At 39.4% G+C, this 24,161-nt stretch overlaps 1 protein-coding gene across 1 annotated transcript; it reads left to right on the top strand.

Moving 5' to 3' along the window:
• Positions 1 to 1,577: 1,577 nt before the first annotated feature.
• Positions 1,578 to 4,836, top strand: LOC107778408 (probable protein kinase At2g41970). The gene is given in 8 exon segments (NM_001325259.1): positions 1,578 to 1,619; positions 1,948 to 2,169; positions 3,168 to 3,418; positions 3,529 to 3,655; positions 3,760 to 4,033; positions 4,133 to 4,265; positions 4,415 to 4,501; positions 4,584 to 4,836. Coding segments are annotated over 7 exon segments (1,110 nt in total). The 5' UTR covers positions 1,578 to 1,619; positions 1,948 to 2,057; the 3' UTR covers positions 4,710 to 4,836.
• The last annotated feature ends 19,325 nt before the right edge of the window (positions 4,837 to 24,161 follow it).

The following is a 24,161-nucleotide window of genomic DNA, read 5'->3' as shown; positions in this document are numbered from 1 at the left end:
GGACCCAAAAGTGTAAGATTGGGGTCCACAAATTTATGAGACAAAAAGGAGTCTCATACAACTAGTGTAAATTGTATGAGACACAAAATAAAACTTCTCTCGTCCTCGTGACCTTGCTTCACACTTGTCACAATTATTTTTTGGTCAAATACATATAAAACCCATCCAACTTGGCACCATTTTTCATTTTGGCACTATATCTCTACCTTGTTCCATTTTGGCCCTCCAACTCTGTTTTATATGTTTCATTTTGGCCCTCCAACTCTATTTTTTATGTTCTACTTTAACACAAAAGCTAAAACCAGTTCAAAAAATATAGCGTGTGTGTATACACAAATCTAAGGTGTAATAACTATCCAATTAAATATTGTCATCTAGTTTTTTCATCCATATCAAGGGGGTCAATACTAAAATATCTGAACCGAACCGTATTTTTTGTGGGTTTATTTCATCTAAACGGGCCAGGTATGAAATCGACAGATGAAGGCTTTGGAACTTAGAGAAAGAAGATGGGGCAACAGTGGATGAAAAAATATGGTCGGGTTCAGGTATTATAGTATTGACCCATTTGACATGAATAAAAAAACCAGGTGGCAATATTTAATTGAATATTTATTACACCTCAAATTTGTGTATATACACGCGCTATATTTTTTTGCACTGGTTTCAGCTTTGTGTTAAAGTGGAACATAAGAAATAGAGTTGAAGGGCCAAAATGGAACATATAAAATAGAGTTGGAGGACCAAAATGGAACAAGGTAGAGATAAAGTGCCAAAATGAAAAATGGTGTCAAGTTGGATGGGTTGTATATGTATTTGGCCTTATTTTTTTTGTCGTTTCAAGAATAATTTAAAATATTTCTTTTTCATTTTCATACAACTAACTATTCGTAAAAAAAAAATATTATTAAAAAAAAGATAAAGTTTGTATCATAGATGTGGCTAACAATTAATATTCGTATTATATTAACAAAACTCAAATTTGATACACATTAGAGGTCATTGGTAGATTTTGGAGCCAATTAATGGGTTTTTCTCCCTTAAAAGGATTTATAAATAAAAAACAGATGTCAAGATATTCAAAGACTTATTGACGGTCCATGAGAAATGAAATGGTATACATACAATAGTTCCCTCTGTCTTAAGATTACGAGACATTATTTCCTTTCTAATTTGTTTAAAAAGAATAACACACATTTGTATATGAAAATTTAACTTCAAATATTATTTTATAGTCCAAGTAAGATAATTGGTTAGTAATTTGTTCTCTGTTTTAAATTTTTTTCTTTTTGGGTAAGTAAAGATATTTTATTTACCAAGTAAAATAAGAAGGTGCATGATAATTGATAAGTGGACGTGCAAAGTGAAGGGAGGCACGCAGTACGTAGAAATAATATGTTAGTTATAATTGCGGTTAAAAAAGTTTACATGCGACTTTCTCGTAAAACAGAAAAAATCGTTTCCTCCAAACTCTGTGAAACAGAAGAAAAAAAATCAGAGAAGAAAGGGAAATATTCAACCATGAAATTTCTTCTTTCTCCTTCCTTCTTCTTGTTCATTTCCTAAATTCATTTCTTCCAGATTCATTGCTGTCTTTAATTTTCTCCTTAAGGTTTTCGGTACGTAACATTAATTTATTTAATTCAACAAGTTTTCATGATCTGTTCTTTACAAGCACCATTAATATTTCACGTTTTTGAACTGCAAAAAGCAATCATTTTTAAATTACTGAAAGATACATAAACCATAATAGAATTGTTTCATATGATTAAGAGTGTGTTTGCTATTACCAGAATTTTTTGGGTTAGATGAATTTATATCAAACACACTATACTCTGTGATGTTATTTATAAATTCGAGACTAAGACATTGTGTCTTCATGTTCTTTTCGTTTTGGTAATTAATTCCTTTTTCTGATCATAGTTTTTGATTTTGCGATTTTCGTAGGATAATTTAACATGTAAATTATTTCTCCTCGGAGGCATTGGATTTTATGTGGATTTAATAAAAAGGAGCACTTAAGGAGAATTTGTGGCTTCCATAGTTGAACAACAAAAATGTCGTGCTGTGGAGGTGGAGAAGAAGACGTCTACAGTGGTGGCCCACCATCCAATCAAAATACAGCTCCTCCTAGAGCTGGCAATCCCTATGGTGGTGGTACTGGGGGTGGTATGATCCTACCTTCTCGCTTTTTTTGTTTTTATTTCCATGCAATTTTCATTTGGATTTCATGCATCGAGTACGATCTCCGGATGCAGCATCGGTCCGTAGGTGTAAAACTATGTTGACTCGACATGTTACAGTACGGGACGATATAGACATAAATGAGCTTCAAGTGCACTGGTTCGAAGGTGTGAAACTATGTTGATTCAATGTGTTACAATGGGACGGTATAGACAAAATTAAAAGAGCTCTTGATGCACCGGTTCATAGGTGTAAAACTATGTTGATTTTACGTGTTAACATGAGATAATATAGACTTAAAATCGGATGGAAAGCATTTGTTTAGAAAAATCTACGTACAATCTCTTGGAATCCATGCGGACCTAGCAAAAAATAAGGCACAGTAAGAGAAAAAGATTTATACTCGTGATACGAATTAGTTGAGGATATGTTTTGGTCATGTTAGTACATTTATTTTAAGTCCTATATTTTTGCTAAAAGTCCTTTTAATGGAAAATATAGAAAACTTCTACTTCCTCCGTTCCAGTTTAGGTGAACCTATTTTTTTTTTTATCCGCCCCAAAAAGAATGACTCATTTCTAAATTTGGAAACAATTCAGCTTAAACTTTCAATTCTACCCTTAACGAGAAGCTTTTATAATCATATATACTCTGGACCCATTTTTTTACTTGTTTGGGACCACAAATTCCAAAAGTCTTTATTTTTCTTTTAAACGTCGTGCCCAGTCAAACAGGTTCACATAAATTAGAACGGGGGAATAGTACTTTTTAATTTTATATAATTTTTATGTGCCTAATATGAATTTAAAGGATATTAAAGCATGGTCAGTGAGGATTCATATATACCCGTCCTCAATTTGTTTGGAACTGAGATGTAATTGTGTTCTTATATTGTTTGCTCAATCATGTGGTATTGGGCTAATAGATGAAGATCTTTTACCACACCTTTTTTTTTTCTTTTTTTCTTTTTTTGGGTATTGTAGCTAGTGAAAGAGGAGAGCCAAGGAGTGCAGCGAGAGGTGGAGCTCCTCAGAAAGTATTACCAATTGAGGCTCCAGTGTTTACTTTGGATGAGCTAAATAGATTAACTGGCAACTTTGGTCAGAAAGCTTTGGTTGGAGAGGGATCTTATGGCCGCGTTTTTTGTGCTAAATTGAGCAATGGTCAGCAAGCAGCAATCAAAAAGTTGGATACTAGTTCTTCACCAGAACCAGATTCTGACTTTGCAGCCCAGGTGAATGAATGCATTTTTTCCATTTTTGATCATTTTTCCTTTTAGTAATGATGATATGCATAGCTGGAAAGAAAAGAACACTTATAATTGAAATGGTTAACTTATTTCAGTTATCAATGGTTTCAAGACTTAAACATGAGCATTTCATGACTCTCATGGGCTATTGTCTCGAGGGAAACAATCGTATATTGGTATATGAGTTCGCAACAAAGGGCTCTTTACACGATGTATTACATGGTACATAAAAATTCAATCATAGTACTTAATATAGTTGTTGCGCGAATCCTTCTTTCTGTATTTTTATTGCAGCATATAGTTGATTGTTTAGAGTTCCATTGCAGGTAGAAAAGGCGTACAAGGTGCTGAGCCAGGTCCAGTTCTTACCTGGAATGAGAGAGTTAAAATTGCTTATGGTGCAGCAAAAGGCCTCGAATACCTACACGAAAAAGTTCAGCCACCTATCGTTCATCGTGATGTCAGATCCAGCAACGTCTTACTCTTTGATGATTTTACAGCAAAAATTGCTGATTTCAACATCTCAAACCAATCTTCAGACACAGCAGCGCGTCTGCATTCCACTAGAGTTTTGGGAACATTTGGCTACCATGCTCCAGAGTAAGTCCTGCTCATATCGAGTTTTCACATAACTACGATAAAAAGGAAATGATAGTTCCATTAGTCCTATTAAGCAAAGAGGTTATGATTTTTGCTTAGGTATGCCATGACAGGACAGATTACACAGAAAAGTGACGTTTATAGTTTTGGCGTCGTCCTCTTAGAACTCTTGACAGGAAGGAAGCCAGTAGATCATACAATGCCCAAAGGACAACAGAGTCTTGTCACATGGGTAGATTCTTATCCTATTCCACCTTTTTTTTCAGTATTTATATACCACTAGTCAGTGAGGATTCATATAACCGACCAAAACGTGTTTGTGATTAAGGCGTAGTTGTTGTATACCACTGGTCTACTGATTTAAACTCAAATTCTTTTCAGGCAACTCCAAGATTGAGTGAAGACAAAGTGAAGCAGTGTGTTGATCCCAAGCTAAATAATGACTATCCTCCAAAAGCAATTGCAAAGGTTTTCATTCTTTATATTTGCTAGAAAATACCACCAGTCTGCTGATTTCCCTTTGTTTGATTCTTCTACTTTTGTTACTTAGTTGGCAGCTGTAGCAGCACTTTGTGTTCAATATGAGGCCGATTTTCGGCCAAATATGACAATTGTTGTCAAAGCACTGCAACCACTTCTCAACTCAAAACCAGCAGGACCAGAGTCTCAAGCATAGTACATTTCTGGTTTGAAACCAGCACAGGGCAATTCTTAGGAGTCTCAACAAGTCTGTGATTCAAGTTATGGTCGCGAGGGCCTTGATGTTATGCTTTCTTTCGACAAAAACTTACTCATAGTCGGTGTTTACATCAAACAATATTTTCCATGGTTAAATGATAAAATGAGGAAAAAATACATGTAGATAACCATCTATAAGTGATTAAAGTGCATGTACAAGACATATTTTGATGTATTCATTGGATTGGTGTAAACATAGTATAGGTAAGTTTTTTCCCTTTCTGATCCAATATGTTTTCATAATGCTCGAAAGAATTTTTGAAATTTTGGGGTTGAATTAAAATTCTCAAAGCTAGTTTAGTTGTGAGTTGTGACATGTTACTGGATACAAATATCAGTCCTTCTACCATTTGTGAGTTTTGTTAAAATTTACTATCAGTTTTATTGAAGATAACTTTTAATTGTTAAATTAATTTTCAGTATCCTCGTGCTTTGGCTTCGATTCACTATTCTGGTGGTGACCTTTACCACTGTTGCAGCAAGTTAGAGTTTGTGCTACAAATTCTAATATTTGAAGCGCAACAATAATTCATTAGTTTGTTATCTTATCAAACTAAACCATCCACTAATTATATGTTGATATTTTATGCTAAGGATCTTCTGACAATCGAGAGATTATTTGGATAATGAGGATTCAAAATATCATGCATTGATTAATCAAAAAGAGACTCAATAGACAAAAGAAAGATCAGTTATTTGGGATGTTTTCTTTTTTCAAACGAAACGAAAAGAGATAGAATCGGGCCAATTCTTTTTTGGATATTCCTCAATGTCTCAGCTATTCACGGAACGTGAGAAACATATGATTAAAATCGAAGAATTTCTTGAAAATCCTACAAGATCCATTAGATCTTTTTTATTCTAATAGATGTTAAAACTTCATCTTGATTCGAATCCTAGTAAAAAGTCCATCCCTTTAATAAAGAAATATTGAGCTCCAAGAAGCTGTTGAAGTATTAATACTTTTGTTAGAGAAAACGGTTCTCGACACATCAAGGAACCTTAAGCAACAACTTCTAACTTTATATCCATAGAAGTAAATAGAACCACATTACTATGAAAAATATTTAAGCTGTGTTTGCGTCTTTAACAAATTGAACACTTTATTACAAGCATAAAATCATCATTATTTGAATCTCTCACCTTTAGTGGTGGATTTGTAAGCCCAATGTGTTTGCATAATGTGGATTTGTTAAATTATTATTTTTGGAAGAATTGTACTTGCACAAATTTTAGCTAGAGTCTCGACATAAATTTGGTTGATATTTGAAAAAAAGAGTTTTTGAAGATGAGATTTTTGAAAGTTGAAATTATGTTTGGACATGCATTTTACTTGAAAAGAATTTAAAGTTTTGTGAGTAAAAAAAAAATTTTAAGAAAAATCTTTAAATATTCTTATTCATGTATTGCTAAAACATATATTTATATCGCATTATATCCGGCATAAAATTAAATACACGCCCGCACAACTTGGGAAGAATTTCATGTGTAACGACCAGATCTGTCGTTTTGTGCATTTGTACCCTTCCCCCTGTTTGATGCTTCCCCTATTCATGTTTGATGTTTTATGATTCGCGAGTGCGGGTGGTTTTGCTCCCGCGGGATTTTGGAGTGATTTGAAACACTTAGTTCCTAGCTTGAAAGCTTAAGTTGAAAGTGTTGACCAAGTATGACTTTTGTGTAAATGACCTTGGATCGGAGTTTTAATAGTTCGGGTTGGTCCAAATGGCGATTTTTGACTTGGGCATATGCCCGGAATCGATTTTCGATGTTTGTAGATAATTTTGAGGCTAATTGCTAAAAGTTGATAATTTTGAAGGTATGAAAATTGATAAGTTTAACCCACAGTTGACTTTATGGTTATCAAGGTCTATTTGGTATTCTGAGCCTTGTGATAGGTTCATATAGGGATTTATGACTTGTGCGTAAAATTTGGAGTCATTACGAATTGTTTAGACGTGGTTCGACATAACAACGTAAGTTTGAAATTTAGAAGTTTGGAAAGTTTATTAAGTTTGAATTGAGCTACGCTTTGTGGCTTCGTCGTTACATTGTGTGATTTGAGATCTCTAGTAGGTCCGTGTAGTGCTTTGGAACTTGTTGGTATGCTCGTGCAGGGTTTCGAGGGGCTTGGGTGGGTTTCAGACCACCCAGAGGGAAACTGGAGATGGCTGGTAGTTGCTGAACTGGTGCGTCGCACCTGCGTGAAGTTGGTCGCACCTACGAAGCCACATGTGCATGATATTGACCAGTGATGCGAGTTGGAGTGGCAGGAGGTAGGACTACAGATGTGGAAATTGGTGATGCATGACCGCATCTGAGGAATTTTTTGTGCATCTACGCATCAGAGGAGACCAGATATGCAGTAATATTTCCCCACAGCTGCGATGGTTAGATTTGTGAATCAGGCCGCACATGTGGATAATGTTCCGCACCTGCGGAGCCGCATATGTGGCTAAGTGGTCCGCATGTGCGACAGAGCTGTAACAAAGGGCTTTTAATTTCACGTGGATTGGGTAAGTGTTCCTAACCCGAGTTTGAGTGTTATTCATGATTCTATCTTCGATGTTGGCATTTGATAAATGAATCTACGGAAGAAATTGGTGGTTTTGTAAGAAATTTTGGAAAGTAAATAAATGGAATTCGGATACCGATTCATAGTAAGAATTGGATGAAACTTGTATGGTTGGACTCGTATTTGAATGGGTTATCAAAATTTGTAAGTTTTATCGGGTACGAGAAACGAGCCCGAGTTGAATTTTTTGTTGACTTTGTTTAATTATTTAATGAATGCGTCTTTTTGCACCATTGTTGTTTTCTTTGGCATTATCTAACACTGACGTGTGGTAATTGACTAGATTTGACCCGTTCAAAGGCCAATTTGAGAGGCAAGTGATTCTTGGAGTATTAATTCTCGCTCGTTGAGGTAAGTATCTTTCCTAGGCTTTGCTTGAGTATGTTTCCCCATATGCTATGATATTTGTTATATGTTGGGGGTAATGCATATGCGAGGTGACAAGTATATATGCATACACCATAGTTATTCATGATCCGAGTAGACCTTAGGCTATTATATCCCTTATTTTGCTATCATGCCTCTTTGATATTGTATTTCCTCTACTTGTATGACTATGTGAGCTATTATTCATTCTAGAAATCATATTTAGGCTATTTGTTTATCTATTTGAGACATGATAGGGATATTTGTGCTATGTGAGCTATTTGCCTTAACCGTAGTCATATTGTTCAGTCATGATATTATATCTGCGTGTTATATCCCTGTCTCTGTGTACTCTTTATATGTTATCTCACATGTTGTTAGTGTCCTTGTGTGTGACATGGGTTTGAGCTGAGCCGTGGCACGTTGGTATATTCCATGCACTATTTTGATTATGATATAGTGATATGTTGGCATGTTGAGACTTGATGAGATTGACGATTGATTTTGGGCCATAGAGACATATTAAGCTGACTAACAACTGATCTTGGTCATAGAGTCATGTTGATATCTATATTGAGGTGACGTTTGTGTCAAGGCCCCCATATTGGGATGAGTTGATTTTGAATTTCGATATGATCAGCACTTAGGCTTGGATCCGCCCCTCCAACTCATGTTAATTTGGGTCAGGTAAGTGCAGGTACACGAGTTATGCTTAGTGAGGGACTTATGTCAAGCACCTATACATCATTGAGTGTATATTTGTGATGGTTTAGGGGTTTGCGCCAGGCACCCCTAAGAGTGCTAAGAGAATGATTGAGGGATACTTGTACCAGGCACTATGAGCGGGCTAAGATTGTTATACTTGATGATTAAACTGTGATGTTGTTGATTTTGGCATGTTCATGTGGCAGACAAATATATAATTGTATTTTCCCCATGCTAATTGGTATTTGATATCTCTACTTGATATTTAGAGCTTGAATCATAGTTTACCTTGATAAATCCCTGTCTCAGTGATTTCTGTAAAAAAAAAGTTAATGCCTTGACTGATATACCTGAAAAACATGACCATTTTTTTCTTATTGTGTTAGACTTGAGCCTGTTATTATTCGAGATGTTTTTCCTTATATGACATTATTCTAATGTTATTGTTGTTGTTGGTTGTTAAAAGTGAGCATCACACTTTTTCAATCTCGCCATTGCTTTCTTCGAGATTAGACTTGCTACTTACTATGTACATGGGATCGATTGTAGTCATACTGCACTTTACACTTCATGTGCAGATCCAAATGTTGTTGATAGCGGTGATTGCTAGTGAGCTATTTAACCAGATTTGCTTGGAGATTTCAAGGTAGCACTGATGTTCCATTTGCAGGCCTTGAAGTCCCTTCCTTTATCTTATGTTATTAATGTTTAGTCTTTCAGGCATTATTGTATATTATTCAGACTTTGTATTTTGTACTTTATAAAGCTCATGTACTCGATGACACCAGATTTGGGGTGGTTTTAATTGTATTGTCATTATGACTTTAGTTATTTGTGTGACTTTGCTATTTAAGACCATTTCTTATCGTTGTGGAAGTTTAATTTAGCATATATGTTGTTGGCTAGCCTAGCAAGCTGTGTTTGGCGTCATCATGGCTCCAACAGGACTTTGGGTCGTGACAGTTTGGTATCAGAGCACTAGGTTCATAAAGGTCTCACGAGTCATGATCAGGCATAGTAGAGTCTTATAGATTGGTACGGAGACGTCTGTACTTATCTTTGAGAGGCTATAAGGCATTAGGAAAAAGTTCCCTTTCTTTCATTCCTTGTTGTGCGATTTGATTGATCTGCGTCTGAACCTTGTATTTATATTCTCTCATGGATAGTGAGTACTCGCACATCAGGTGGCCATCTGGAGCCCGTCCCTAGAGCTAGAGTTGTAAGAGACAGGGGCAGGGGAGCGGTTACAGGTGTCGCACATGCCCCAGCTAGAGGGCGTGCTAGGGCACCTTTTGTGAAGCCACCAGTAGCTCCAGTAAATCAGCAAGCCCAGATTCGTGTGGAGTCGGTCGGACTAGCTCAGCTTCTCCGGGGTTTATTTGCTATGCAGTTGTTCAAGATGCTTTGGTTGTATGGTTGGTCTGTTTGAAAGTTTGGGTCAGGCCGGGGCATTTTCTACTACATCAGCTACTTCTCTGGCAGGGCCGAAGAGCAGACTCCAACTACTCATTCCTCCAAGAAGATTGATTTGGGTTTTCAGACACCGAGAGTGGTTATATTTATTGCACCACAACCAATAGTTGTTGTCGTACCATTTGTTAAGCCTGATATGTCCGCAGATGAACAGAAGAAGTTGGAGAGATTTTGGAGGATAGATCATGCGTGTTTTGATAGTTATCTTACAGCAGATCCCCAAGATTTCCTTGATGGTTGCTATGAGATTCTTCAGAATCTCGGGCTTGTGGAGTCCAATGTAATGAATTTCACCATGTTTCAGCTTAGAGGTCCAGCCAAGAGGTGGTGGCATATCTATAAGCAGAGAAGAGTAGTCAGTTCCCCTCCTCTTACTTGCGCTCAGTTCTCCAGTGTCTTTTTGGAGAAGTTTGTGCCTCGCATTAGGAGAGATGAGCTGAGAAGGCAGTTTGAGCATCTTCAGCAGGGTCAGATGTTAGTTATTGATTATGAGATGAGGTTTACCGAGTTGTCCCATCATGCTACTGTTTTGATTCCCTCGGAGGAGGAGAGAGTAAAGAGAATCATTTATGGTCTTCGCCAAGGTATTTACCTAGCTTTGTTTAGAAAGGCAGAGATCGGGACTTCATTCACTAGGCTGTGGAGATAGCGCATTGTATTGAATGCATCCGTAGTTAGACTAGAGAGAAGATACAGGGTAGGGACAAGAGGTCCCTATATTCAGGTAGCTTCGGTAGTGCCTCATTTGGAGGACGAGGTCGACTTGGGAGAGGCCATCCAAGCAGGCCAGCTTATCATGCACCAACACCCAGTCGATGAGCTTCTGTGCACTCTTCATTCAGTGCACCAGCGTAGAGTTCTCATCGCGCTCCAACTATTCAGGGTTCATCTGTAGCGGGTTGTTCTGGTAGATATTCATGTTCACGGGGTCTGACTCAAGCCGTATAGTCATTTTTCGTCAGAGGTCGCTATAAGTGCGGAGATTTGGGGTATGTCAGCAAATATTGGCCCCTTTTTGTAGAGATTCAGTGTAGTAGTGAGGGAAGACTATGATTCATGCGTCGGTCGCTACACCACCCATTTAGCCAGCCCAAGGTGGAGGTCATCCAAGTGTGGTCATCCTAGAAGTCAAGCTCAGTGTAGTAGAGTTTAGGCTAGATGTTATGCGTTCCTAGCGAGGCCCGAGGCCATCTCTTCTGATGCAGCTATTACATGTATTATTTATGTGTTCCACACGGATGCTTCGATATTATTTGATCCTGGCTCTACTTATTCATATGTGTCATCATACTTTTCTTCTTGTCTGGATATGCTACGTGATTCGCTTGATACATTTGTTTATGTATCTAGACCGGTTGGGGATTCTATTATGGTGGATCGAGTCTATCGGTCTTATGTATCATGTGGTTTTAAGACGAGGACAGACTTTTTGTTATTAGATATGGTTGATTTTGAGGTGATCTTGGGTATGGATTGGTAATCCCCGTATTATGCTATGTTGGACAGTCATGCAAAGACGATACCTTGGATATGCTTGGTCTAATGAGGTTAGAGTGGAAGGGTTTGTTAAGCAGTTCTACGAGTGAAGTCATATATTATCTGAAAGCTTAGTAGATGGTTGAGAAGGGGTGCTTGGCGTATCTAGTTATCATTAGAGATATGGGTGCCAAGACTCCTATAGTTGAGTCAATTGCGATGGTGAGGAAGTTTCCAGATGTGTTTCCTACTAATCTACCAGGTATGCCACCCACCAGAGATATTGATTTCGCCATTGATTTGGCACCAGGCACTCAGCCTTTCTCTTTTCCTCCATCATATGGCTCCAGCTAAGTTGAAAGAGTTGAAGAAGCAATTGCAAGAGTTGCTGGATAAGGAATTTATTAGACCAAGTGTTTCCCTGTGGGGAGCAACGGTGTTGTTTATAAAGAAGAAAATGGATCGATGAGGATATGCACTGATTATGGACAGATGAATAAGGTTACCATTAAGAATCGATATCATTTTCCTCGTATTATTTGATCAGCTTCAATGTGCCAAGGTGTTTCTCGAAGATTGACTTGAGATCCGGCTACCATCAGTTAAAGATTAGGGGCTCTGATATCCACTAGACTGCTTTCAAGACCCACTATGGTCATTACAAGTTTATGGTTATGCCTTTTGGGTTGACTAATGCCCCAGTAACATTTATGCACCCGATGAATAGTGTGTTTCAGGCATGTTTGGATTCCTTCGTGATCGTGATCATAGATAATATTGTAGTATATTCTCGGATCAAGAAGGAGCATGAGTGGCAGATGAGGTTTGTGCTCTAGACTTTGAGGGAAAAGAAGCTCTATGTTAAGTTCTCCAAGTGTGAGTCTTGGTTAGATTGTGTGGCATTCTTGGTCCACGTGTTATCTAGTGATGCCATCAAGGTTGATCTGAAGAAGATTGAGGTAGTTTAGAACTGGCCTAGACCCACTTCAACGATAGAGTTTTGGATTTTTCTAGGTTTGGCCGGTTACTATCACCATTCTCTATAGGGGTTTTCATCCATAGCAGCCCCGTTGACTAAGTTTACTCAGAAGGGTGTTATCTTCAGGTGGTCTGATGCGTGTGAGGAGAGCTATCAGAAGCTCAAGACAACATTGACTATAGCTCCAATTTTGGTATTACCCACAGAGTCGGGATCTTATACCGTGTATTATGATGCTTTGCATATTGGTCTTAGATGTGTGCTTATACATGATGCTAGAGTGATTGCTTATGCATCACATCAATTGAAGGTTCATAAGAAGAATTATTTGGTTCATGATTTGAAGCTAGCCACTATTATTCAAGCCTTGAAGATTTGGAGGCATTATTTGTATGGTGTGTTTTGTGAGATTTATACTAATCATTGTAATCTCCATAACTTGTTTAAGCAGAAGGATTTGAATATGAGGCAACGAAGTTGGTTGGAGCTATTGAAGGATTATGATATCGCTATCTTGTATCATCCATGGAAGACTAATGTAGTAGAATATTCCTTGAGTAGGAAGGCAGTAAGTATTGGCAGTTTAGCTTTCATTCTAGTTGAATAGAGGCCGTTGGACATGGATGTTCAGGCTTTGGCCAATATATTTGTGAGATTGGATATTTTTAAGCCCAACATGGTTCTTGCTTCAGTGATTGCACAATCTTCCTTACCCGAGCGCATTAAGGCTTGACAATATGATAATCCCCTTTGCGTGTTTTGAGAGATACAATTCAGCAGGGAGGTTCTAAGAAGGTGGTCATATGTGATGATGTTGTATAGAGGATACAATGTCGGATTTATGTTCCGAATGTTGATGGATTGAGAGAGTTGATCCATGAGGAGGCTCACAGTTCCATATATTCTATTCACCCAAGATTCGCAAAGATGTACCGCGACATTGTGGGCCTTGTTTCTAGATGCTTGAATTACCAACAGGTCAAGTAACCAAAATCCTAGAAGCTTGACTCAGAGATTTCCTATCTCAGAGTCTAAATGGGAGAGGATCACTACGGATTTCGTAGTTTGGTTTCCTTGGACATTGAAGAAGTTTGATGCAGTTTGGGTAATTGTTGACTAAGTACGCACACATCATACCATTTAGACTACTTACTCTTCAGAGAGGTTGGCACAAATTTATATTAGTGAGATTATTCGATTGCCTAGTGTGCTAGTATCTATTATTTCGGACCGGGTACTCAGTTCACATCCCATTTCTAGAAGTCAGTTCTGAATGAGTTGGGTATTCGGGTGGAGCTTAGCATAACATTTTACCCAAAGACAAACGGTCAGTCCGAACGGACTATTTAGATCTTTAAATATATATTGAGGGAATATGTTATTGATTTTGGACGTCACTGGGATCAATTCTTTCTATTAGTAGGGTTTTCATATAATTACAGCTACTAGCCGAGTATTCAGATGGCCTCGTATGACGAACCGTATGGTAGGTGATGTCGGTCATTGATTGGATGGTTTGAGCCCAATGAGGCTAGATTGATAGGTATAGATATGCTCTTGAGAGAGTTCAATTGATTCAGGAGAGACTTCGTACATATCAGAGAAGGCAGAATAGTTATGCGGACCAGAAGGTTGACATTAAATTCATGCAGGGTGAGAAGGTTCTGTTGAAAATCTCACCTATGAAAGGTGTGATGAGATTCGAAAAGAGGGTCAAGTTGAGCTTGAGGTCCATTGATCTATTTGAGATCCTTGAGAGAGTCGGTGAGGTAGCTTTTAGGCTTGCATTGCCACTGAGGTTGTCAGTAGTTCATTCGGAATTTCATGTTTCTATGCTCCGGCGGTATCATGAAAACAAGTCCCATATGTCAGACTTCAATTCAATAAGTTAGATGAGGACCTGAGTTATGAGGAAGAGCTGGTAGTCGTTCTAGACAGCATGTTCGAAAGTTGTGGTCCAAGGAGATAGTTTTAGTGAAGGTCTAGTAGATAGGTCAGCCGGTTGAGGAGATGACCTGTGAGATTGAGGCCGACATGATGGGCAAATATCCAGTAATGTTTGACACCGCATGTACATTTCTAAACTCGTTAGAGGGCGAACTTTTTATTTAAAAGGTGGAGAACGTAACGATTCGATCGCTCGTTTTGTGCATTTGTACTATTTCTCCCTATTTGATGCTTCCTGTAGTCGTGTTTGATGTATTATGAGTTGCGGGCACAGGTATTTTGGTTCCCGCGAGAGTTCGAGAGTGATTTGGAACACTTCGTTCCTAGCTTTAAAGCTTATGTTGAAAGTGTTTACCAAGTTTGACTTTTGTATAAATAATCTTGGAATGGAATTTTGATAGTTCTGATAGGTCCAAATGGCGATTTGGGACTTGGGCATATGCCTGAAATTAGTTTCTGATATTTCTATATGATTTTGAGGCTAATTGACGAAAGTTGAAATTTTTGAATACTTGAAAATTGATAAGTTTGACCCATAGTTGACTTTGTAGTTATCGAGGTCATTTGGTATTTCAAGCTTTGGGATCGGTTCATATAGTGATTTATGACTTATGCATAAAATTTAGGGTCATTATGAGTTGTTTAGACATGGTTCGGCGTAATCGGCATAAGTTTGAAAGTTAGAAGTTTGGAAAGTTCATTAAGTTTAAAATGAGTTTGATTTGTGGCTTTGATGTTACGTTGTGCGATTTGAGACCTCGAGCAAGTCCGCATCATATTTTGGGACTTCTTGGTATGCTCAGGCGGGCTCCCGATGGGCTCGGGTGAGTTTTGGACCACCTGGAGAAAAATTACAGATGGTTGCCAGCTGCTGAACTGGTGCATCGCACCTGTGTGAAATGGGTCGTACCTGCAAAACCGCAGGTGAATGATATTGGCCGTTGATGCGAGCTGCAGCAGCAGTAGGTAGTACCACAGATGCGGAAATTGGTTGTTGATACGCGACCGCATCTGTGGAATTTTTTGTGCATCTTCGCAGTAGAGGAGACCGTGTAAGCGGCAATGTTCCCTTACAACTGTGATGGTTGGCTTTGTGAATCAAGCCGCACATCTGGATAATGTTCAGCACCTACGGAGCCGCAGATGCAGCTAAGTGATCGCAGGTGCGAGGGAGCTGTAACAGAGGGCATTTAATTCTCTATTTCGGTCATAATATTATTTTATTATATTTTGAGATTGGGAGGTCGGATTGAGGCAATTCTTTAGACAATTTTTACCCACGTGGATTGGCTAGGTATCCCTAATCCGGATTTGATTATTATTCATGATTTTAACTTCAATTTTGGCATTTGATAGATGAATCTAAAGAAGAAATTAGGATTCATATAAGAAATTTTAGAAAGTGAATAAATGAGATTTGAGCCCCGATTCGAAATCGGAATTGGATGAAGCTTTTATGGTTGGACTCTTATTTGAAAGGGTTGTCAAAATTATTAGTATTATCGGGTTCTGGAAAGTGGGCTTGGGTTGACTTTTTTAATTGATTAAAGAACGCGTCTTTTGCAATGTTGTTATTTCCTTTGGCATTATCTACCACCGAGGTGTGTTAATTGATTAGATTTAACCCGTTCGGAGGAAATGCAATATATTCTTGGAATATTAATTCTCACTCGTTTGAGGTAAGTATCTTGTCTAAGCTTGACTTGAGGATATTTCCCTGTATGCTATGAGGCTTGTTATATGTTGGGGTTGACGCATATTCTAGCTAACGAGCGTATATGCGTGCACCATGGTTTTTCATGATCTTGGTAGACCTTAGGGTATTATATACCTTGTTTTGCTATCACGCATCTTTGATACCGTGTTTCCTTCACTTGTATGTGTATGTGGCCTATTATTCGTGCTAGAAATCATATCTAAGTTATTTTCATATCTGTTTGAGACATGATAGGGATATTTTTGCTATATTGAGTAATTTTCCTTAGTTGTAGTTATATTTTTCAATCGTGATATTATATTTGCGTGTTATATCTCTGTTTCTATGTACTCTTTATATATTATCTCAGATGTTGTTAGTGTCCTTGTATAAGACAATAATTTGAGATAAGTCGTGCCATGTTGTTATATTCCATGCGTTATGTTGATTATGATATTGTGAGATGTTGGCATTTTGAGACTTGAGGAGATTGATGATTGATTTTGGGTCAAAGAGCCATATTGAGCGAATTAATTACTGATCTTGGCCATAAAGCCATGTTGATATCGATATTGAGGAGACGTTTGCATCAAGTCCCCTCATATTGGACTGAGTGATATTGATTGTTAACTTTCGATTTGGGCTTGGATCTGCCCTTCTAGAGTCAGGTGAGAACCTATGGTACTTTGGGCCCTGTGACTGCAGGCAAATGACATGTGCTTAGTGAGGGACTTATGTCAGGTATTCGTACAATGCTGATTGTGTGTTTGTGATGATTCAAGGGTATTGTCCAAGGCATCATAAGAGTGTTGAGATCATGATTGAAGGGTACTTGTACCAGGCACTATGTGCTTGCTGAGATTGTGTATGCTTGAAGATCAAATTGTGATATTGTTGATTTTGGCATGTATATTTGACATGCAGGCATAGAGTTGTATGTTTCTCATGCTAATTGGTATTTAATGTCTCTACTTGATGTATAAAGCTTGAAATCACAGTTTACCTTGATAAATTCCTCTCTAAGTGATATTTATGGAAAGGCTGATGCCTTGACTGATATACCTGAAAAGCATGCATATTTCTCGTCTTATTGTGTTAGAGTTGAGCATGTTATTATTCGAGATGCTTTTCCTTATATGCATATTATGTTGTTATTTTTTTTTGGGTTGTTGAAAGTGAGCATCGGACTTTGTCAACCTTGCCACTGCTTTCTCTGAGGTTAGGCTTGCTACTTACTAAGTACATGGGGTCGATTGTACTCATGCTACACTTTGCACTTTATGTGCAGATCTAGGTTTCACTGATAGCAATTGTTTTTAGTGAGCTGTTTATTCAAATTTGCTTGGAGATTTGGAGGTAGCACTGTTGTTCCGTTCACAAGCCTTGAAGTCCCCTATTTTATCTTATGTTATTATTGTTTTGTGTTTCAAACAGTATTGTATCTTTTTCAGCCTTTGTATTTCGTACTCTATAAAGCTCATGCAACCGATGATTGTCATTACGGCTTCAGCTATTTATGTTTCTACTATTTGGGACTATTTCTTATTATTTTTTAAGTTTAATTATGCATATCTATTGTTGGTCTGCCTAGCAAGTGGTGTTAGGCGCCATCACAACTCTGGTGGCACTCTAGGTCGTGACATCATGCCATAACTATTGTTCTTAATACGGCAAATCAAATGAACCCGCTCATACTAGTGATTCTTCAATACCCGAACCAAAAGAACAAGATTTAATTCCCTAAAACCATCCTAAACTATTACGTTTTGTTAGTTTCCAACTTAAACTATCTGGTGGCCCTAAACCTCCCTGAACTATATCTCCCTATTTATTACAATTGTGTATGATGTACAATCCTAATAAACTTTAAAATGTGCCAAGTTAATGTAACGACACAATCGGTCGTTTTACCTTATAGATTTACGTTCCCCTATTTAAGACTTTCCGTATGTGCTTTTATTGTTTTATGACTTGCGGGGATGGTTGGTTTGGTTTTGGAATGGTTTGGGTTGAATACGGAACACTTAGTCAACATTTTTAGTAAACAACCTCGGAATAGGAATTTGAAGATTCCAATAGGTTCGTATGATGATTTTGGACTTAGCATATGTTTAGATTGAATTTGGGTGGACCAGGAGCGTTTCAGCGCTTAATGTTGAAAGTTGGCATTTTGAAGGTTTTAGAATTTCCTAAATTTGATTTGAAGTGGATTTTGGTGTTATCGATGCCCGTTCAGGATTTCGAGACTTGGAATAGGTTCGTATTGTGATTTGTGAATTATATATAAAATTTGACATCATACTGAGGTGTCTAAGTGTGATTCGTCGCGTTCGGAGTTAGTTGAAATGGGTTTGGAGCTTAGATGTTGATTAATTTGGTTTTAAGGTGTGATTCTTAGTTCCGATGTTATTTTATGTGTTCTAAGGCTTTGAGTAAGTCCGTAGTTGTATATGGACTTGTTGATGCATTTGGACGGGGTCCCGGGTGACTCGGGTGTGTTTCGGACCACCCAGAACATAATTCAACTTTCCTGAAATTGTTGGCATCCTTTGTGATCGTGAAGGTTATCCCCCAATCACGAAGAAGGCTAGAGAAGGCTCCTGGATTTTACTCTTCGCAAACGCGAGGAGGCCATCGCGAAGCAGTTAAGGATCTAGTCTTCATTCGCGAACGCATAGGCCGGTTCGCGAATGTGAAGAAGGTTCAAGGGGAAGTAGGCAGGAAGGCGGTTGGTCTTTGTGAACACGGCTGAGGGACCGCGAACGCGAAGGGCAGGTGATGCTGGGCATCGCGAACGCTAGACTTAGGTCACGAAGACGTAGAGGTAGGATCTGGGATGAGCCAGCTAGGCTTTCGCTAACGCGGGGCCTTTTTCGCGATTGCAAAGAAGGACGAGCCTTGGTAGAATTGAATTTAATGTGGGACTTTGAGGGAATTTTCATCAAGAAACACAAGGTAAGTGAATTCTACCCATTTTGAGTTAAATACATGGATTATGGATAGGCTTAACATGGATATTAGTGAAAATTGTTGGATTTTGTTGGAAACCTAGAGTTTGTAAAAATGATATTTGACCACAAAATTGATTATGGAATTGGGAATAAATTATATATTTGAATTTGTAACATCATGGGTAACGTTTATCTTCGAAAATTTCCGGAATCCGGACACGTGGGCTCGGGAGTGACTTTTATGGACTTTCCAAATTTGGTTGGGAAATCACTTTAACAATTGATTTATGAGCTTTTGAGTATACATTTATTAGTATGTACGCCTTTTGACTAGTTTTGGATTGCACGGCGTCGTTTGAGGTCAATTAGTAAGGTCTTAGAGCCTATTAGTGAGCTTGGAAGCGAGGTAAGTCTCTTGTCTAACCTTGTAAGAAGGAATTATCCCCTTAGGTGTATTAATTGTTGTGTGCTATTTGTTGTGGGAGCTATGCACGCACGAGGTGACGAGAGTCCGTACGTAGCTATATTCATGTTATGTCCGGGTAGACTTAGATTCACATCATGCCTTAAATGTGCTATTTGTATTTGCCTTGTATATTTGATTACCTTGATTTATGACTGGGATTAAGGATAGAATAAAATATTAACCGAATCTCTTCTACGGAAATTTGTGGAATATTTTATGAACAATAGATCTATTTCTTCTCAACTTGCATGTATTTTCGCGAGTGAGATAGTTTCTCTATTCTAATGGGATTGGGTTGTTCGCCTCGGCAGTGTTGCAAATTACTCTTATGGGATTGGGTCGTTCGCCTCGGCAATACTATGTATCATTATTCGATTGGGTAGTTCGCCTCGGCAGACTCATGCTTAATACTTGAGATATTATTTGGTTTTGATATCAGTTGAGTTCGTGACATCGAGGCCGATTATGACATTTTAGTGATTTCATATTTATCCATGTTTGGAAATTCATTATTAATGTTTATTTGTTTTGTTGTTACTTGTTGTATTTTATTATTTGACCACTAATAAGTTTCAAGTCGACCCCTCTTCACTACTTTTTCGAGGTTAGACTAGATACTTACTGGGTACGCGTTGATTTACATACTCATGCTACACTTCTGCACTACTTGTGCAGGTACTGAGATAGGTATTTCCAGTGGTCACGCGGGCGCGTAGACGCATTGCACGGAGACTTGGCATGAGCTTCCTTCCATGCTACGATCTGCAGCACCCGGAGTCTCCCTCTAACTTATTTCCTGTTTCTATCTATATTTTTACACATTAGCTATATTAGTTTTGTATTTTGCCTAGATTTCTCATGCACTTGTAACACCGGTTTTTGGGGGCTTCAAGTGGACTATCATAGTTTTACGTTACTATCACAGTATTGATACTATTCGTACCCATTATTTTGGTAAAGTAGTGCATATGTTTCCATGAGTTTCATGTTTAGTTCCTATGTATTTAATGAAAATTCTAAGTTTAAAGACTAAATTGGATAATTAAATTGGAGGTCCCCCGTTGTCTTTCCTAACCACATCATTGGGAGCCATCGCGACCTATTATTGGGATTTGGGACGTGACAGTTTGGTATTAGAGCTCTAGGTTCACATAGGTCTCACGAGTCATGAACAGGTCTAGTAGAGTCTTGTGGGTCTGTGCAAAGACATCTGTACTTATCTTCGAGAGGCTATAGGGTGATACGAGACTTCTCTTTTTTCATCTCCTACTATGCAGTTGATGTTGTGCTAAGTATCTTTCTCTTATTCTCTCACAGATTGTGAGAATGCGCGCTATGGTTGTACCAGGCGGTAGGGGGGCTGCTCCTCCGATTGTTAGAGATAGAGGCAGAGGCAGAAGGAGGGCCACATTCCTGTTATAGGACGAGGACGTCTTAGAGTTTCTCTAGTAGTACCACCAGTGGATCTGGTGGAGGATCCTACTATTGAGGAACAGGACGAGGTACCTACAGCTAAGCCGGCCCAGCGGATTTCACAATCGCATCGGGCTTTTAGGAGGTCATGGGTCGTATGTTGCAGTTCATGGATTCTATGACCCAGGCTGGGCTATTTCCAGCATATCCAGCCACATCCCAAGAGGAAGGGGGAGAACAGACCCTTACCGCTCATGCTTCAAGGCACACTGTTGTCATTTATTAGACCCTCAGGTGCACTACCTACGGGCGAGGCTCAAATAGTTTCAGTAGTTAGACCAGAGACCGGACCGATCACGACCGTTGAGGAGCAAAAAATGGTTGGACATGTAAAGTAGGCTTCATCCTCCTGTCTTTGGCGGTGAGCGATCAGTGGACCCACAAGATTTCATTGACCGTTGCAAGGCGAGGTTACGTAATATGGGAGTACTTGGAGTCCAACAGGCTTGACTTCACCACCTTTCAGCTAGAGGGAAAGGCCCAGAGATGGTGGCAGGCTTACCTCTAGAGCAGGCTAGCAGGTTCACCTCCCTTGACTTGGGATTCACACACCTCTTCTTGGAGAAGTATATTCCACATTCAGATAGAGAGGAGCCTCGGGATCAGTTTGAGCGGCTCCGACAGGGTCATATGTCTATGACTGACTATGAGGTGAGATTCACTAGCTTGTCTCGTCATGCAACTATTTTACTCCCTACGGATGCAGAGAGGGTTCGAAGGTTTATTTTATGTCTGCACCCTGAGATTTAGGTTTCTATGGCCCACGAGGCGGTGATGGGGCCTCTATTCATACAGGTTGTGGATATAGCTCGAAGGATTGAGCGTATCCGCAACCACAATAAAGAGTTTGAGCCGAGGGATCAGCAGCCTCGGCATTTTGGTGGATTCAATTTGCCCCGTCTGGGGGCAGGGGTCAGTTCATGAGGGGCCAACCTATTAGGCCCATGCATTCAGCACCACCGCATGCTCGGAGTGCACCAACACGACCCTGCTTCGGTGCTATTCCAGAGAGTACATACCATCCTCCGACTATTCAGGGTTCCTCCAATAGGTATTTAGGCTATTAGGGTCAGACTCCGAGCCAACAGTTCACCACTTAGAGAGGTTGTTTTGAGTGCGGGGAGTTGGTCCACGTGAAGAGGTTTTGTCCCAGGCTTCGGGGCAAGGCAGTATAGCAGGACCATCAGCCCATGATTACCGCACTGCCCGCCTACCTGGCCAGATATGGTGGGCAGGTGGGAGGAAAGGGTCGCCCTAGAGGTGGATGCCAGTAAGATGGCACTCCGGCTAGATTATATGCTTTCCCATCCAAGCCAGAGGCAGTCACCTCTGATGCAGTGATCACAGGTACTTTTTCTATCTGTCGTAGGGATGTTTCGGTAGTATTTGATCCAGGGTCTACTTATTCCTATGTCTCTTCTCTATTTTCTCCTTATCTGGATGTATCTCATGGGTCCTTAGGTTTTCCTATATATGTGTCCACGCCAGTGGGGTGATTCTGTTGTTGTGCATCGGTTTTACCGGTCCTATAGTGACTTTCTGTGGTTATGAGACAAGGGCGGATTTGCTATTGCTCGATATGATTGATTTTGAGGTTATCTTGGGTATGGACTGGTTATCTCTGTACCATGCCATTCTTGACTGTCATGCCAATACTATTACATTGGCGATGCCTGGGTTGCCTAGATTGGAGTAGAGGGGTTCATCTATTGGTACTTCCAGTGGGGTTATTTCTTTCTTGAAGGCTCGAAATATGGTCGAGAAGGATTGTTTGGCCTATCTGGCCTTTGTTTGGGATACTACTGCAGAGACTCCCACGATAGATTCAGTTCCGGTGGTATGGGAGTTTTCCAATGTATTTCCTGTGGATCTACCAGGTATGACACTAGATCAGGATATTAATTTCAGCATTGATTTGGTGCGAGGCACCCAGCCTATCTCTACTTCGCCTTATCGCATGGCTCCAAAAGAGTTTAGGGAGTTGAAGGAGCAGCTTCAAAAATTGCTTGAGAAAGGGTTTATCAGGCCGAGTGTGCCACCTTGGGATGCGTCGGTATTATTTATGAAGAATTAAGGATGGGAGTATATGGATGTGCATTGATTAGCGCTAGTTGAATAAAGCCACCATCAAGAATAAGTACCCATTGTCGTGCATTGATGATTTGTTTGATCAGCTACAGAGTGCTAGAGTGTTTTCGAAGATCAACTTGAGATATGGGTATCATCAGCTCAAGATTCGTGCTTCATATATTTCGAAGACGTCTTTCTGGACTATATATGGGCACTATAAGCTTCTAGTGATGTCCTTCGGCTTGACTAACGCCCCTCCGGCATTTATGGATTTGATGAATAGGGTGTTCAAGCCATATCTTGACTCATTTGGCATTCCCTTCAATGATGACATATTGATCTATTCACGTAGTATGGAGGAGGACGATCAACATTTGAGGTTAGTGTTTTAGACCTTGTGGGAATAAATCTATATGCTAAGTTCTCCAAGTACGAGTTTTGGTTAGATTCTGTGGCTTTCTTGGGGCATGTTGTATCAGGTGAGGGTGGATCCCATGATGATCGAGGTAGTTCAGAGTTGGCCTCGTCCTACCACAGCGAATGAGATCAGGATTTTCTTGGGGCTAGAAGGTTATTATCACCGATTTGTGGAGGGTTTCTTGTCTATTGCAGCTCCTTTGACTAGATTGACCAAGAAGGGTGCTTAGTTCAGATCGTTCGATGATTGCGGGGCGAGCTTTCAGAAACTCAAGACCGCATTGACTACAGCACAGGTGTTGGTTCTGCCCCCCGGGTTCACGAATGTATAATATGTATTTTGACGCTTCACACGTTGGTTTGGGTTGTGTGTTGATGTAGAAGGGGTGAGTTATTGCATATGCTTCACGTTAGCTGAAGCCCCATAAGAAGAATTACCCTATGCACGACTTGGAGTTGGCTTCAATAGTTCATGCCCTCAAGATCTGGAGGCATTATCTTTATAGGGTGTCTTGTGAGGTTTACGCCGATCACCGCAGTTTATAGCATTTGTTTAAGCAAGAGGATCTTACTTTGAGGTAGCGCAGGTGGCTTGAGTTACCGAAGGATTATGATATTACCATCCTTTATCACCTAGGCAAGACAAATGTGGTCGCGGATGCTTTGAGCATAAAAGCTGAGAGTATAGGTAATTTGGCATCCATTTCAGCGGAGGAGAGGACATTGGCTTTGGACATCCAGTCCTTAGCTAACTGACTTGTGAGGTTGGATATTTCATAACCTAGTCGAATTCGTG

The sequence above is a fragment of the Nicotiana tabacum genome, chromosome 5 (genome assembly GCF_000715075.1).
Source record: "Nicotiana tabacum cultivar K326 chromosome 5, ASM71507v2, whole genome shotgun sequence".
NCBI lineage: Eukaryota > Viridiplantae > Streptophyta > Magnoliopsida > Solanales > Solanaceae > Nicotiana > Nicotiana tabacum.
This window is presented reverse-complemented; position numbering and strand designations above follow the sequence as displayed.